Source organism: Mesoplodon bidens (genome assembly GCF_964165515.1).
Source record: "Mesoplodon bidens genome assembly, chromosome: 2".
In the NCBI taxonomy this organism is placed as follows: domain Eukaryota; kingdom Metazoa; phylum Chordata; class Mammalia; order Artiodactyla; family Ziphiidae; genus Mesoplodon; species Mesoplodon bidens.
The window spans coordinates 61,791,270-61,809,153 of NC_138177.1; the positions used below are offsets into that span (position 1 = coordinate 61,791,270).

The window sequence follows — 17,884 nt, forward strand, 5'->3', positions numbered from 1 at the left end:
CTGTTATACTAAAGAAAGTCATTAAAATACAAGGAAAGAGAAGAAGAGAAGAAGAAAGGAACAGAGAACAACAAAAATAACCAGAAAACAATTAACAAAATGGCATAAATACATATCTATCAATAATTACTTTAAACGGAAATGGACTAAATGCTCCAATCAAAAGGCATGGAGTGACTGAACGGATTTAAAAGCAAGATCCATATATATGCTGCCCACAAGAGACTCACTTAAGATCTAAAGAAACACACACAGACTGAAAGTGAAGGGATGGAAAAACATACAGGCATACTTTGTTTTATTGTGCTTTACTTCATTGCACTTTGCAGATATTGTGTTTTTTACAAATTGAAGACTTTTGGCAACTCTGCATCTGTCAAGACCAGTACCATTTTTTCCAACAACATTTGATCACTTTGTGTCTCTGGGTCACATTTTAGTAATTCCTGCAATATTTCAAACTTTTAATTATTATTATTTATATTATTATTTAGTTGATTATATTTAATATAATATTATTATATAAGTTATGGTGGTTTTTGATCAGTGATCTGTGATGTTACTATTGCAAAATTATTACAATTAGCTGAAGACTCAGATGTTGGTTTGTAATTTTTACCAATAATGTATTTTTAATTAAGATATGTACATTTTTCTTTTAGAAAATGGTGTTGCACACTCAATAAACTATAGTAAGTGTACACATAACATTTCCATGCATTGGGAAGTGAAAAAATTCATGTGATTTGCTTTATTGCAATATATGCTTTATCACAATGGTCTGGAACTGAACCTGTAATATCTCCAAGGAATACCTGTATTCCATGCAAACGGAAGCAAAAAGATAGCTGGGGGTAGCAATATTTATATCGGACAAAATAAACTTTAACACAGACTGTAATAAGAGACAAAGAAGAACATAAATAATGATAAAGGGATCAATCCCAAAAGAATATATAACACTTATAAATATATATGCACCCAACATAGGAACACCTAAATACATAAAGCAAATATTAACAGACAGAACAGAAGAAATTCACAGTAATACAAGAACAGTAGGGTTCTTTAAACACCGCTTATATTAATGGATGGATTATCTAGACAGAAAACCAATAAGGAAACACTGACATAAAAAGGGAACCCTTTTGCACTGTTGGTGGGAATGTAAATTGATACAGCCACTATGGAGAACAGTATGGATTTTCCTCAAAAAACTAAAGATAGAGCTATCATATGACCCAGGAATCCCACTACTGGGGATAAACCCTGAGAAAACCATAATTCAAAAAGAGACATGTACCACAACGTTCACTGAAGCACTATTTACAATAACCAGGACATAGAAGCAACCTAAATGTCCCTCAACAGATGAATGGATAAAGAAGATGTGGCACATATATACATTGGAATATTACTCAGCCATAAAAAGGAATGAAATTGAGTTATTTGTAGTGAGGTGAATGGACCTAGTGTCTGTCATACAGAGTGAAGTAAGTCAGAAAGAGAAAAATAAATACTGTATGCTAATGCATATATATGGAATTTTAAAAAGCACTACTGATGAACCTAGTGGCAGGGCAGGAATAAAGATGCAGATGTACAGAATGGACTTGAGGGCACGAGGGGAAAGGGGAAGCTGGGATGGAGTGAGAGAGTAGAATTGACATATATACAGTACCAAATGTAAAATGGATGGCTAGTGGGAAGCTGCTGGATAGCACAAGGAGATCAACTCCAGGCTTTGTGATGACCTAGAGGGATGGGATAGGAAGGGTGGGAGGGGGGCTCAAGAGGGAGGAGATATGGGGTATATGTATACATATAGCTGATTCACTTTGTTATACAGCAGAAACTTACACAACATTGTAAAGCATTTATACTCCAATAAAGATGTGGGAAAAAAATGACACGTTAAATCAGGTTACCTTACGAGATGCATCCAAAGCATTCCACCCAAAAACATCAGAATACACATTCTTTCAAGTACACGTGGAATATTCTCCAGGATAGATTACATGTAATGACACAAAAGAAGTCTCAATACATTTTTTTTAATATCAGCTGTTATTCTTTTTTTTTTTTTAGATGTTGTGGGTAGGAGCTTATTTATTTATTTAGTTAGTTATTTATTTGCTGTGTTGGGTCTTCGTTTCTGTGCGAGGGCCCTCTCTAGTTGTGGCAAGCAGGGGCCGCTCTTCATCGCAGTGCGCGGGCCTCTCACTATGGCCGCCTCTCTTGTTGCAGAGCACAGGCTCCAGACGCGCAGGCTCAGTAGTTGTGGCTCACGGGCCTAGTTGCTCTGCGGCATGTGGGATCCTCCCCGACCAGGGCTCGAACCTGTGTCCCCTGCATTAGCAGGCAGATTCTCAACCACTGCGCCACCAGGGAAGCCCTCAATACATTTAAAAAGATGGAAATCATATCAAGCCTCTTTTCCAGTCACAGTGGTATGAGACTAGAAATCACCTACAATAAGAAACTAGAAGAAACACAAGCATATGGAGTCTAAACAACCATTGGGTCACTGAAGATATCAAAGAAAATAAACCAATACCTTGAGACAAATAAAAGTGGAAATACAATATTCTAAAGTCTATGGGGTGGGGCTTCCCTGGTGGCACAGTGGTTAAGAATCCACCTACCAATGCAGGGGACACAGGTTCGAGCCCTGTCTGGGAAGATCCCACATGCCATGGAGCAACTAAGGCCGTGTGCCACAACTACTGAGCCCATGTGCCACAACTACTGAAGCCTGTGTGCCTAGAGCCCATGCTCCACAAGAGAAGCCACCACAATGAGAAGCCTGCACACTACAACGAAGAGTAGCCCCCACTTGCCACAACTAGAGAAAGCCCGTGCTCAGCAACGAAGACCCAACACAGCCAAAAATAAAATAAATAAATTTATTTAAAAAATTAAAGTCTATAGGACACAGCAAAAGCAGTTCTAAAAGACAAGTTTATAGCAATACAGGTCTACATCAGGAAAGAAGAAAAATTACCAACAAAATACCTAAACTTACACCTAAAGGAACTAGAAAAAGAAGAACACACAAAGCCCAAAGTTAGTAGAAGGAAAGAAATAGTGATGATCAGAGTGTGGAAACAAATAAAACAGAAGCAAAAAAGGAAGAAGGGAGGGAAGAAAGGGTCAATGAAGTGAAGAGTTGGTCCTTTGAAAAGATAAACAAAGTTGATAAAACGTTAGCCAGACACATCAAGAAAAAAGACAGTTGGCCCAGATAAATAAACTCATAAATAAAAGAGAACTTACAACTGACACCACAGAGATACAAAATATTATAAGGAATTACTATGAAAAATTATACACCAACAAATAGGACAACCTGGAAGAAATGGATAAATTCCTAAAAACATACAATCTTCTAAGACTGAATCAGGAAGAAATAGAAAATCTGCATAGACCAATCACTAGTAATGAAATTGAATTAGTAATCAAAAAATTCTAACAAACAAAAGTCCAGGACTAGACAGCTTTACAGGTGAATTCTACAGAACATTTAATGAAGACTTAATAAATATTCTTCTCAAACTATTCAAAAAAATTGAGCAGGAACTAATTCAATGAGGCCAGCATCACCTTGATACTAAAACCAAACAGACATTACAAACAAGAAAATTACAAGTCAATATCACTAGTGAACACAGATGCAAAATTACTCAACAAAATATTAGCAAACCAAATTCAATAATTCATTAAAAGGATCATACACCATAATCAAGTGAGATTTATCCTGGGAAAACAAGGGTGATTCAAGATCCACAAATCAATCAATGAGATATACCACATTAATGAAATGAAGGATAAAAATCATGTGATCATCTCAATAGATGCAGAAGAGAACTTTTCACAAATTCCATTTATGATAAAGACTCTGAACAAAGTGGGTATAAAAGAAACATACCTGAACATAATAAAGGCCACATATGACAAACCCACAGCTAATATCATACTCGGTGAAATGCTGAAAGCATTTCCCTAAGATCAGAAACAGCACAAGAATGCCCACTCTCTCCACTTTCATCAACATAGTATTAAAAGTCTTATCCACAGCAATCAGACATTAAAAATAAATAAAATGAATCCATATTGGAAAGGGAAAAGTAAAACCGTTTGCAGATGACATGGTATTATATATATTAAAAATACTATAGATCCCACCAAAATACTATTAGAACTAAAAAATAAATTCAGTAAAGATGCAGGAAACAAAATTAGCATATAAAAAGCTGTTGCATTTCTATACACTAATAGCAAAATTATTAGAAAGAGAAATAAGGGAAGGGAATTAAGAGATACAAACCTGTAGTTATAAAATAAGTCACAGGGATGTAATATACAGTATAAGTAATATAGTCAATCATACTGTAATTATTTTGGTAACAGATAGTTACTAGATTTATCATGGTGATCATTTTGTTATTTATTTGATTGTCAGATCACTATGTTGTTCACCTGAAATGAACATAATATTGTATGTCAACTGTACTTTAATAAAATAAAATGTTATATGTCTAGCTAATAAAAAAAGAAATTCAACTTTATGGTAACTAGATACAGAATAAGTATAGATTTAACTTAATTTTTTGTCACATGTATGTCAATTGGTTTCCACAATTGTTTCAACACATGTTTGTTGTACATCTACTAATCAAGCTACTGTTAGAAACTAGGGGTATGGTCAAGGTCCCTAGCTTCTGTATTCAAATTTTAATTGGGAATTCAACTTATTCTAATTCAAATTCTAAGATGGGAAATGGATAATTAACAATATGTAAACAATATAATATGTTGTATCAAGAACTATGAAAGAAATACACTAGGTGATAATACAGAGAGATCCATTTAGATAACATCTTAGAGGTGGCATTGAGTTGAGATAAAAGGTTTTACATGAACAAGTAATGTGAAAAAATGTGGAAAGACTAATCTAGGTTTTTAAAAACAAACATACTTTAGAGATGTAGCAGATACATAAACAGTTACAGACCAATACATTTGAAAACTTAAAGATAAAACATTCTAGAAAAATACAGTTTTTTAAAGGTGACTCAAAAGGAAATATAGAAGTTGAGCAAAGAAACTTAATCAGTATTTAACAATCTTTAGGGAGGGGGAGAGAGCACTAGCACAGATCATTCCAATCCTAAATTGCAAAATGAAGTTAGCAAATTATCATATGCCAATTCAGGCAAGGTCTGTATGAGAAAGAAAAATTATAGGCTTATCTCATTCATGAACTTAGATACAAAACTCTGAATAAAATATTAGTAAAATAAATCCACCAATATATGAAAAGAGATATGACATATAATCAAGTTGGTTTATACCAGAAGTGCAAGGTTAGTAGTATAATATTTTAAATGTTTTAATGTAATTTACTACATTAATAGATTAAAAGAGAAAACTACCTGATCATCTTAATAGGGACAGAATGAAGCTTTACTTTATTCTTACCTCATATCATACATTAAAATAATCTGAGATTAATAATAATGATGATGGTAATAATAGTAAAATAACCTCAGAAGACATACATGTGGAAGGCTAAACTGAAAAACTTTTTGTTTTGTTTTGTTTTTGCGGTACGCGGGCCTCTCACTGCTGTGGCCTCTCCCATTGTGGAGCACAGGCTCCGGACGCGCAGGCTCAGCGGCCATGGCTCACGGGCCCAGCCGCTCTGCGGCATGTGGGATCTTCCCGGACCGGGGCATGAACCCGTGTCCCCTGCATCAGCAGGCGGACTCTCCACCACTGTGCCACCAGGGAAGCCCCTGAAAAACTTTTAAAAAGAGATAGGAAAATATCTTTATTGCCTCAGGATAGGGAAAAATTTCTATAATCAATAAAAGTACCTCAAATTATAAAAGCAAAGATTTGATAAATAACTCATTAATAGGTACATGAAATGATGTTTGACTTTATTAACAATTAGAGAAAAATATTAATGGCCCAGAAAGGTCTATTTTACACACACCAGATTGATAAATATGTTAACATTTCAGACTGTTGGTGAAAATATGTTTCAGCATTCAGGCTGCTATAACAAAATATCATTAACTGGGTGACTTATAAACAACAGTTTATTTTTCACAGTTCTGGAGGCTGGAAGTCTGAGATCAGGGTGCCAGTGTGGTTGCTTGAAGGCCCTCTTCTGGGTGTCAGAATTTTCATTGTATCCTCACCTGGTGGAACAGGCTGGGGAGCTCTCTTGGGCCTCTTTTACAAGGGCATTAATCCCACTTATGAGAGTTCTACCCTCATGACTTAAGCACCTCTCTAAGGCTCCACTTGTTATTACCATCGCGTTGGGCATTAGGATTTCAATATACGAATTCTGGACACACACAAACATTCACACCATGGAAATGTGCATCAATGGGAACACTTACATACATTGCTAGTAGAAGTATAAATTGACATAAACAATTTGAAAGAGATTTTTACACTGTCAGCCAAAGTTGAAGATTCATATATCAAATGGTTCAGCAATTCAACACCAGTATATACCTTAGAGAAATCCATGCACAGGTGCATCAAGAGATGTGTGAAAGTATATTTGCAGCAGCATTGTTTCTAATAGGAAAAAAATTGAAACACTAATTTCCATTCATAGAGAAATGGATAAGCATTATCTAGTATAATTATGCTATAGAGTATATACATTATACAGCTGTGAAAAAGAAATCAAACACAGCAACACAAATCAACATGAATGTATTTCACAAACATAATATTGAATGAAAAAAGAAAGTCATGGAAGAAAAGTACAGTATGATTCCACTTATGTAAAATGCAAAAAGTTGAAAAATTAAATAATATGTAGTTTAATAATACATATATGTGGTAAACTAGTTTTTTAAAGCATGGGAATTGACCTTGTATCCTGAAACCTTGCTATAATTGCGTATTAGTTCCAGGAATTTTTTTGTCTGTTCTTTGGGATTCTCTTCATAGATAATCATGCTATCTGTAAACAAAGAACATTTTGTTACTTCCTTCCCAATCTTGTAAAACTTTTATTTCATTTTCTTGTCTTATTGTGTTAGCTAGAACTTCCAGTATGGTGTTGAATAGAAATCTTTGCCTTGTTCCTGTTCTTAGGAGGAAAGCATCTAATTTCTCACCATTAAGTTTTTTGTATGTTTTTGTAGATGCTCCTTTATCAAGTCAACAAAGCTCGCCCTCTGTTGTTAGTTTGCATCATGAGTGGGTGTTGGATGTTGTCAAATGCTTTTACTGCATCTACTGATATAATTATATGCTTTTTCTTCATTAGCCTGTTTATGTGATGGATTATATTAAATGATTTTTAATGTCAAACCAGACTTGCGTAACTGGAATAAATCCCATTTGGTCATGGTAAATAATTCTTTTTACACATTATTGGATTTAAATGTCTGTAGCTTTATCTGTAATGTCTTTATCTGGTTTTGGTGTTAGAGTAATGCTGATCTCATAGAATAAGTTGGGAATTATTGCCTCTGCTTCTATTTTCTGGAAGAGATTATAGAGTATTGACACCCTATATTCCTTAAATGTTAGAATTCACCAGTGAACCCATCTGGGCCTGGTGCTTTTTGTTTTGGAAGGTAATTTGTTATTTATTTATTTTATTTAATGCATATATCCCTATTCACATTATTTTTCTTTGTGTGATTTTTCGTACGTTGTATCTTTCAATTGGTCCATTTCATCTGAGTTATCAAATTTGTGGGCATAGAATTGTCCATTTAATAAGGAGTATTCCTTTATTACTCTTTAATGTCCAGGAGATCAGTAGTGATGGCCCATTTTAATTTCTGGTATTAGTAATTTGTGTCCTTTGTCTTTCTTTCTTAGCTCAGCTAGAAGTTTGATTTTATTGATCTTTTCAAAGAACCAGCTTTTGGTTTCATTGATTCTCTCTACTGCTTTTCTGATTTCAATTTGCTGATTTCTGCTCTAATTTTTATTATTATTTTTCTTCTGATTGCTGTATGTTTATATTGCTTTTCTATCTCTAGTTTCTCAAGGTGGAAGCTTAGATTATTGATATTTAGTTCTTTCTTATTTTCTAGTGTATGCATTCCATGTTGTAAATTTCCCTCTACACATTGCTTTCAGGTCATCTCCCAAATATGATAAGTTGTATTTTCATTTATTTCCAAATATTTTAAAATCTCACTTGAGATTTCTTCCTTGATCCATATATTACTTAGAAGTGTGTTGTTTAATCTCCAGATATTTAGGGAAACTTCAGGTATCTTTCTGTTATTGACTTCTAGCTTAAGTGCATTGTGATATGAGAGCATATTTGATGATTTCTAATTTTTTAAGGAGTGTTTTGTGGCCCAGAATATGGTGCATCTTGGTGAATACTCCATATAAGCTTGAGAAGAATGTGTATTCTGCTGTTTTAGGCTGAAGTATTCTTTAAATGTCAATTAGATCCAGTTGATTGATGGTGCTCTTCAGTTTAACTATGTCCTTACTGATTTTCTGCCTGCTGGATCTATTAACTACTGATAGAGAAGTTTTAAAGTATCCAGCTATACTAGTGCATTTTTATATTTCTATTTTCTATTTAATAATATTATATTATATATTTGAAAGTTAATAAGAGAGTAAATCTTAAGAGTTCTTATCACAAAAAAAATTTGTAGCTATGTATGGTGATGGACATTAACTAGACTTACTGTGGTGATCATTTTGCAATATATAAAAATGTCAGATCATTATACTGTACACCTAAAGCTAATAAAATGTTATATGTCAATTATATCTCAGTATTTTAAAAAATCAGGCCAGTGACTATATGTGAGTGGGTGGAAGAGGGGGAAAGAAGAGACATACAGGAAATTTCCAAGTTACTGGCAATGTTCTGATTCTTGATATGGGTGATTATTACACGGGTGTTCATCTTGATATTATTCTTTAAGGTGTGTGTTTTGTATCATGTACTCTTGTATAACATGATTTATTATTTTGTTTTAAATATTAGTAAATAAATGATATTTTAAAAGAAATAGAAATAAAATATGCATATGTACAGAATGTCAGATATCCATTTAAAGAATGTTGCCTTGGATGCCATTAAAAAAATCTACATAATTCGATTGATGAATTTGGGTTTAGAAAATATTGTCCTTATAAAAGATATATTTTGTGGTAAAACAAGAAAGCAAATTAGAAGAAATAATTCTTGAGCAGGACTTGAAGGACCAGTAGAATATAGAGGTGGAGAAAAGAGACTGGGTGCTGTAAGAGAAGGGAGGGGTACAAACGGTTTGGAAGGCAAAAAAAAGAACACACCTGGCACTTCCCTGGTGGCACAGTGGTTAAGAATCTGCCTGCCAATGCAGAGGACATGGGTTCAAGCCCTGGTCCAGGAAGATCCCACATGCTGCAGTGCAACTAAGCCCATGCACCACAACTACTGAGCCCATGCACCACAACTACTGAAGCCCATGCACCTAGAGCCTGTGATCTGCAACAAGAGAAGCAACGGCAATGAGGAGCCTGTGCACCACAAAGAAGGGTAGCCCCCGCTCGCTGCAGCTAGAGAAAGCCCACGCACAGGAACGAAGACCCAACACAGCCAAAAATAAGTTAATTAATTTTAAAAAATTAATATTAGATTAGTTTATTAAAAAAGAACACACCTGAAATAGAATATGGCAAGTGAAATTGAATAGGAAAAAAATGAAGCTTCCATGAAAAGTATTGGAATAATTTGAATTTTTGCTGGATATAATTTAGGGGCCACTGAAGTTTCTAAGCAGAACATGACTTAATGAAATTCAGTTTAGAGCAGATAAGTTAAAACATGGCAGATTAAATATATTTATATATCTCTATTCTCTTCCATAATCTTGCTAAAATAACAAGGAGAAACGTTTTTAAAGTTGCAAGCCTATGAAAACAAACAATGGGAAAGGAAGCAAGCACAGAAGATAGAAAGCACAGAGAGAACTGGTAACTGACTTAGTAGAGCACAGTAATTCTGTTAATTAAGAGCTTGCAGAAGGGAATTCTGAAGTAATTGGAAATCCCCAGGGTGCCTGCAGTCATGCTCCCTGAATATGGAAACCTAGCATATATCCTCCTGGCAGGCTAGAGGATTCTTCTTTGGATTAACTGGTCAGAAATACTTAAATTTAGAATCAGGAGGAGAGAAGCAGAGTGGGGCACAGTGGGAGTAAGGGGTATTCCTCAAAGCTGTCTCACCACTTGTTACTGCTACTCTTGTAAATATTAATGGACAGCCAAGGGCGACCAGTTACAGAAAGCCTCCAACATGAATGTAAGAGACCTAAATCAATAAAGAGAACAGCTGACTTCAGGGGAAATAGCACACAGCAGGCAGCAAAAGAAAAGTTCACAAAAAATATAAATAGTGTCTTCACAGAAATAAGAGAAGATATTATACACATAAAAGAAGATTAAGATGCTATAAAGTGAGAAACAAGTAAGAAAAAAATTGAAAAGTGTATAAACGTAGTCATAATTTTTTTAAAAAAAATCAAAGGTTTGAAAACAAAATGATAGACATGGGAAACTGAAAAGCTCAGTATGCCGTGGCCAGGTCTTGAGTGCTGGATCCTTCCTGGGCCTTGTAGATAACCAATTATCCATTCAAACAAAATAGTCACCAATACATAATTGTACTGTGGCTGTGTATATGAGATTATTATGTAGCCAGTGGACAGTAACAAAATGATACTGGTGATTTTTTTAAAATGTGCTTGAAACCAATGTTAGAGTCAGTGGTGTGGTTTGCCCAAAGCAGTAATTGCACCAAGTTTAATGGTGCCATGATTTAGGGCATAGAGGTTTGATGGCATTCCTACAACTGGCCCAGCATGGGGCTCCCTTCCCCTGGAAGGACCTCATTCTGAGTGGTAAGAATGCCATCACCACAACCTAGTGTGTATTCTTTGAGGAAATAGGAAACTCAAGAAGCATTTACTGAACATCCTCTAGCCTGATGTCTCCTGGATTGCCCTGCTGAGAAACTCTCCTTAGAACTTTTCATAAGTTTTAAGATACATGTCAGAGTGCTTGTTTTCACAAATTCCTCTGTGTCTACTTCAAAAGATAGACCCAGCTCTGTCAAATTTTAGAATACAAAGAAAAAAAAGGACAATCTTAAAAACGTATAGAAAGGCAACTCATTTGAATCACAAGAGTCAATGTGTCATCTGACTTCCCCATTACTAAAGCTAAATACGTGAGGCTGGTGAAAACGCCCTCAAAGTTCTGAAGTCTCTACCTAGCCAAACTATCTAGCAGGTATGTAAAATAAATATATTTGGGGGATTCAGGGTCTCAAAAACATTATGTTCTCATACCCTTTAACAGAGAGGAACTGAAAAATGTGTTTTAACAAAACAAGAAAGATCAAACGATTGGACCCAGTAAATGGTGGCTTCAACTCAGAGAGTAATAAGGGAAACTCCAAGAAACAAGTACTAGATTACCTCTGCATTTACCACATGGAAAATATTATGGAGCACTATTTTAATTACCTACTGGAAAACTTAGAAAACTAAACACATTTTTAAATGAAATAATTATTAACTTTAGGAGAAATATTGTAAATAAACATAAATATAAGAAAACATAATTAAACATTTCTCAGTAGTAAACAACATATATTAATAACAAAGTAAATACTATACATTTAGCTAAACACTGTGATATTAACTTGAGAGAAGAGGAGATGTTTGGGTAGGTATTATGAGACAGATACATTTTCATTTGTCATATAAGAAGCCAATAATGTATAAAATTATATACTAAGAGAACAGTATAAGAATATTTGTTTGAGGGCTTACCTGGTGGTGCAGTGGTTGAGAGTCCACCTGCCGATGCAGGGGACACGGGTTCGTGCCCCAGTCTGGGAAGATCCCACATGTCACGGAGTGGCTAGGCCCATGAGCCATGGACACTGAGCCTGTGCATCCAGAGCCTGTGCTCCGCAATGGGAGAGGCCACAACAGTGAGAGGCCCGCGTACCACAAAAAAAAAAAAAAATTGTTTGAGAATATGGAGACACATTCCAGGACAAAGAGCTGTAAGAGTCAAAACTTTTTCTTTGGGAACTAAAGTGAGGAATGAGGAGAAATGGGGCAGTGGTAATGTTTTAGTACTATTTGTTTTGTTTTACCCACACTTATGTTGATAAAAATAAAAAATTTTATAAAAGATGATAAACACCAGCACCATGCAAGATGGATGAGAAGGAGGGGGTGCATTTTATTCTTATATTTTCTATTTTTCTCTTCTTAGGACATGGCATATCTCGATACCGATGACAGAAGATGATGTGCTAAAGGAGATTAGAGGAAATCAAGTGGCTTTTCAAGATTGCTTTATTGCAGATATTTTTTTCCTGCTGACTTTTTCTTTGTTAACAATACCTGAGATTCCTGGGTTTTTACCAATCTCTTCACCACAGGGTAGTCAGTTAATGGCAGACTGGGCTGCTTGTGTTCCTTCATTAGTTGTTGTGGTAGCTGATATGGAGACCTTTCAGACAAATGATTCATTCCGTACTTGGACCAGAATCAGAGTGCCTCCAAACATTCTGACTGATGATGAAAGACACAGTGTGTCTGATGTGACCCTATCACAGGATGGAATATTTTTTTTAATAAATGGTATTCTTTACTTTAAAAATTATAATGCATTTAAAGGACTGGGAAGCAATGTAAATCTCCCTGATGGTGGAATTATTGGCATTACATCAAGAAAATGGTGTTGGATCAACTATTTATTGAAGGTTAGTAAAAAGATTACATATATGTATATTATACCTGCACATTTAGATATATTACCATACTGTATAATACAGTGATATATCAGAGACTATATTATGCAGCTCTTTGTAGAATTATTTTTTTAAGATTTATTTTTTATTTATTTTATTTATTTTTGGCTGCATCGGGTCTTAGTTGCAGCACACGGGATCTTTGTTGAGGCATGCAAGATCTTTCGTTGTGGCACATGGGTGTCTCTCTAGTTGCGGCGTGCAGGTTTTCTCTTCTCTAGTTGTGGAGGGTAGGCTCCAGGGCATGTGGGCTCTGTAGTTGTGGTGCATGGTTTCCAGAGCATGTGGGCTCTGTAGCTCATGGCACACAGGCTCTCTAGTTGAGGCATATGAGCTCAGTAGTTGTGGCACATGGACTTAGTTGCCCCGTGGCATGTGGGATCTTAGTTTCCTGACCAGGGATCAAACCCACTCCCCTGCATTGTAAGTCAGATTCTTTACCACTGGACCACCAGGGAAGTCCCAATAGAGTTATTTATGCTTGTAAATAATGCTATCTTTCTGACCTAGCTTCTCAGAGACCTCTTTACAGAGGTGTACCACCAGCAACAGAGAATAAAATGAATCTAAAATATCTTTAATAGATTTAAATAAATGGAAAAGAAAATGGAAAGCATGAGAAAAAAAGAATCTATCAAATGACAAGGCAATGAGTAAAACTAAAAGCAAGGAAATCATTACCATAAAATTTAGGATAATGGTTATCCTGGAAAGGAAAGACGTAGTGATTGGGAGGAAGCATGTGTGATATTTGGGAGTTCTGATTATATTCTATTTCTTAATCTAGGTAGCTATTACACAATTTCTGCTTTGTGATCAATCTTCCAGCTATTTATTTATTTATCTATATTTGGTCAATTTTCTGTATGTAGATTCTATTTTGAAATTTTTAAATATGTAAAAATAAATGTTAAAATATAACCTAGATAAAACTAACAAAAATTGAAATGTAAAATTCAATGATCACCTTAAATAGAAGATTGGATACAACAAAAATAACTAGTGCATTGGGAAGTAGATAAGAAGAAATCAAACAAAATGAAAAACTGGGAGAAAGGGAGAAGCCAAGGAAAAGAGGGTAAGAGAGATGAAACAAAGAATGAGAAAGAGAAGATTCAATGTATATCTAACCAGAATTCCAAAATGAAATTTTAGCAAGAAAGAGAAAGAGCTGAGACTTTTTCAGACTTAAAGAAAGATATCAATCGTCATCCATAAATATTAATAAATCCAAGTTGATATAGGAAAAAAGAAAACCCACTTAGATACAAAATAGTGAAATTGCAGGGTATCAAAGACTAATAAGAGATATTAAAAGCATCCAAAGAGAAAGGACAAATTACAAACAAAGTAAAGATAGTAAAACAATTAGAATCAATGAAAGTCAGAAGATAGTGAAATATTCAACTGAGGTCAAGTTACTGGCAACCTAAAATTATATACATTCAATAAAACTATCCTCAAGAATAAGAATGTTTGAAACTATTTTAAGAATCAAAATCAGAGATTTTATAATATAATTAGAATAATTGAATTAAAATTCATTAGATGTGCTCAATAGCAGAATGGATATGACATGACAGAGGAAAACAGTCAATAAGACTGAAGTTATATCAATAGAAAGTTTCCAATGTAAACAATAGAAAAAAATTGTCAAAGTTGAACCAAGCCCCAGAGACCTGTGGGACAATACCAAAATGTCTAACATACATGACATTGGAGTCCGAGGAGGAGAGGAGAGAGGATCATGTAGGAAAAAAAATCTGAATAAATAATGGCTAGAAACTTCTCAAATTTGGTAATAAGTATAAAGTTATGGAGCCATGAAGCCCAACAGACTCCAGACAATGTAGTTGTAAAAGAAACTCATAATCAAACTACTAAAAACCAAAGGAAAAAAAATGTGGAATCAGCCAGAGAGAAGTGATACATCATATATAGGAGAAGAATGATTCAAGTGATAGCTGATTTTTCCTCACAGGCCATAGATAACAGAAGGCAATGAAGCAGTATTAGTAGAGTACTGAAAGAAAGGATAATCAGCATAGAATTCTATTCCAGACAAACATGTCTTTCAGAAATTAAGGAGAAATAAAGACATTCTCAGATGAAGGTAACCTAAGAAAATCTGTTACCAAAATACCTATTCTAAAAGAAATATTTGTCTAATAAAGCTTATCCGGTGGAAGGGAAATGGAGAATTTAAAATTTCAGTAATGAGTAAAAAACAACTGAAATGGTAGATATATAGGTAAAAATTATTTTAGACTAAAATCATTTTAATAAAATTATTTAATTAGATTTATTAATCTAATTTATTTAATTAGCTAAAATAAAATTGTTCTAATCTAATAATTATTAGATTATATAATAATATTTAATCTAATAATACTATATTATATTATTATATAATCTATTATATAGATTATTTTTATACTCAAGTTCCTTAAAGCTTGAGTATAAAATTTTTATATTTTTATACTCTTAATTTTTATATTTTTATACTCTTAAGTTCCTTAAAATACGTATGATATGTAAAAGCAAAATTTTAAATATTTTACATTTTCTGATGGGCTTTTAAATTTATGTTGATATAATACATGATTATTATAGCATAAATGAAGAAGGATAAAAGTACCCATGGGGTAGTGATCTTTCTTCATTACACTTGAAATGTTAAGTGCATTATTATAACCCCTAGAGCAACCACTAAAAAATTATACAAGATAGAGTTTTTAAAACCTCAACAGACCAAAGAAGATATACAGACTGCCAACAAACACTTGAAAGAATGCTCAACATCATTAATCATTAGAGAAATGCAAATCAAAAGTACAATGAGATATCATCTCACACCAGTCAGAATGGCCATCATCAAGAAATCTAGAAACAATAAATGCTGGAGAGGGTGTGGAGAAAAGGGAACACTCTTGCACTGCTGGTGGGAATGTGAATTGGTACAGCCACTATGGAGAACGGTATGGAGGTTCCTTAAAAAACTACAAATAGAACTACCATATGACCCAGCAATCCCACTACTGGGCATATACCCTGAGAAAACCATAATTCAAAAAGAGACATGTACCAAAATGTTCATTGCAGCTCTATTCACAATAGCCCGGAGCTGGAAACAACCTAAGTGTCCATCATCGGATGAATGGATAAAGAAGATGTGGCACATATATACAATGGAATATTACTCAGCCATAAAAAGAAACGAAACTGAGCTATTTGTAATGAGGTGGATAGACCTAGAGTCTGTCATACAGAGTGAAGTTAGTCAGAAAGAGAAAGACAAATACCGTATGCTAACACATATATACGGAATTTAAAAAAAAAAATGTCATGAAGAACCTAGGGGCAAAACGGGAATGAAGACGCAGACCTACTTGAGAATGGACTTGAGGATATGGGGAGGGGGAAGGGTGGGCTGTGACAAGGCGAAAGAGAGGCATGGACGTGTATACACTACCAAACGTAAGGTAGATAGGTAGTGGGAAGCAGCCGCAGAGCACAGGGAGATCAGCTCAGTGCTTTGTGACCGCCTGGAGGGGTGGGATGGGGAGGGTGGGAGGGAGGGAGATGCATGAGGGAAGGGATGTGGGAACAGATGTATATGTATGACTGATTCACTTTGTTATAAAGCAGAAACTAATTAAAAAAATAAATAAATAAACTTTAAAAAAAAAAAAAAAAAAAAACCTCAACAGATAAATTAAAATGGAATAGTAAATACCTAAAAGAAGACAGGAAAGGGAAACACAGGGACAAAAACCAGAGGATACAAACAGAAAACAACAAAATGGTGGTTAAATATAAACATGTCAATAATTTCATTAAATGTAAATGGCCAAAAAATATTAATTAAAAGACAGAGATGGTCAAATTTGATTTTTTTTTAAAGACCAAACTGTATGCTTCACATAAGAAACCCACTTTCAATATAAGGAGACATAGTTGAATTAAAAGTAAAACATTGGAAAAGTATATACCATGCAAACACTAATTAAAGAAAATGGGAATGGATTTATTAATATCAGACAAACTAGGAAAACAATTGGATAAAAAGGGATATTATATGATAAAAGGGTCAATTTGTCAAGAAGACATAGCAATACTAAATGTGTATGTATCTAACAAACAAGCTTCAGAGCACATGAACCAAAATTAATTGAATGGAAAAAAGAAATAGATAAATCCACAAAATTGTTGGAAGATTTCCACAGTCTTTTTTCAGTAATAGATAAAACAAGTAGACAGAAAACAAGCAATGATGTGCAAGGATAAATAACACCAGTGGTCAGAAAACTACTGCCCATCTCAGCAAAATCAAGTCTGCTGTCTTGTATGTAAAAAGTTTTATTGGAATATAGCCACGCTCATTTGCTTATGTATCATCTCTGGCTGCTTTTGCCATACAACAGCACTGATAAAAATTTGCAATAGAGTATGTGGACCAAAACTTAAACATTTACTATATAGCCTTTTCCATAAAAAGTTTGCTGACCCCTGAATTAACCAACTTGACCTAGTAGACATTTGTAAAATACACTCCACCCAACAACAGCAGAAAATATCTTCTTTTCAAGTAAACATGGAATATTAGCCAAGATAGAGTATATTTTAGAACATAAGACAAACGTTAACAAATTTAAAAGAAGAGAAATCAAAATATGTTCTCTGGTCATAACAGAATTAAACTAGAAATCAACTTTTTAAAAACAGATATGTGGAAAGTCATCAAGGATTTGAAATTTTACAAATACACATTACAATAACCATTTGGACAAACACCATTTCAAGGGGAATTAAAAATAATTAAAAAAATTTTTTTGGTTTTGGCTCCATTGTGTCTTCGTTGCTGCACACACACTTTCTCTAGTTGTGGCAAGTGGGGTCTACTCTTCATTGCGGTGCATGGGTCTAATTGTGGTGGCTTCTCTTGTTGTGGAGCATGGGCTCTAGGTGCACGGGCATCAGTAGTTGCAGCACACAGGCTCAGTAGTTGTGGCACATGGGCCCTAGAGCACACGGGTTTCAGTAGTT

General features: G+C 34.5%; 1 protein-coding gene across 1 annotated transcript in view; it reads left to right on the plus strand.

The window, feature by feature from the left end:
• The window catches only part of CATSPERE (catsper channel auxiliary subunit epsilon), a gene marked incomplete at its 3' end in the record, with an annotated part of 259,766 nt that overhangs the window by 99,465 nt on the left and 142,417 nt on the right, over nucleotides 1-17,884 (plus strand). Inside the window, exon 9 of the mRNA XM_081221981.1 lies at nucleotides 12,298-12,790. Coding sequence (XP_081078107.1) covers nucleotides 12,298-12,790 — 493 coding nt within the window. The remainder of the gene's footprint in view (nucleotides 1-12,297; nucleotides 12,791-17,884) is intronic.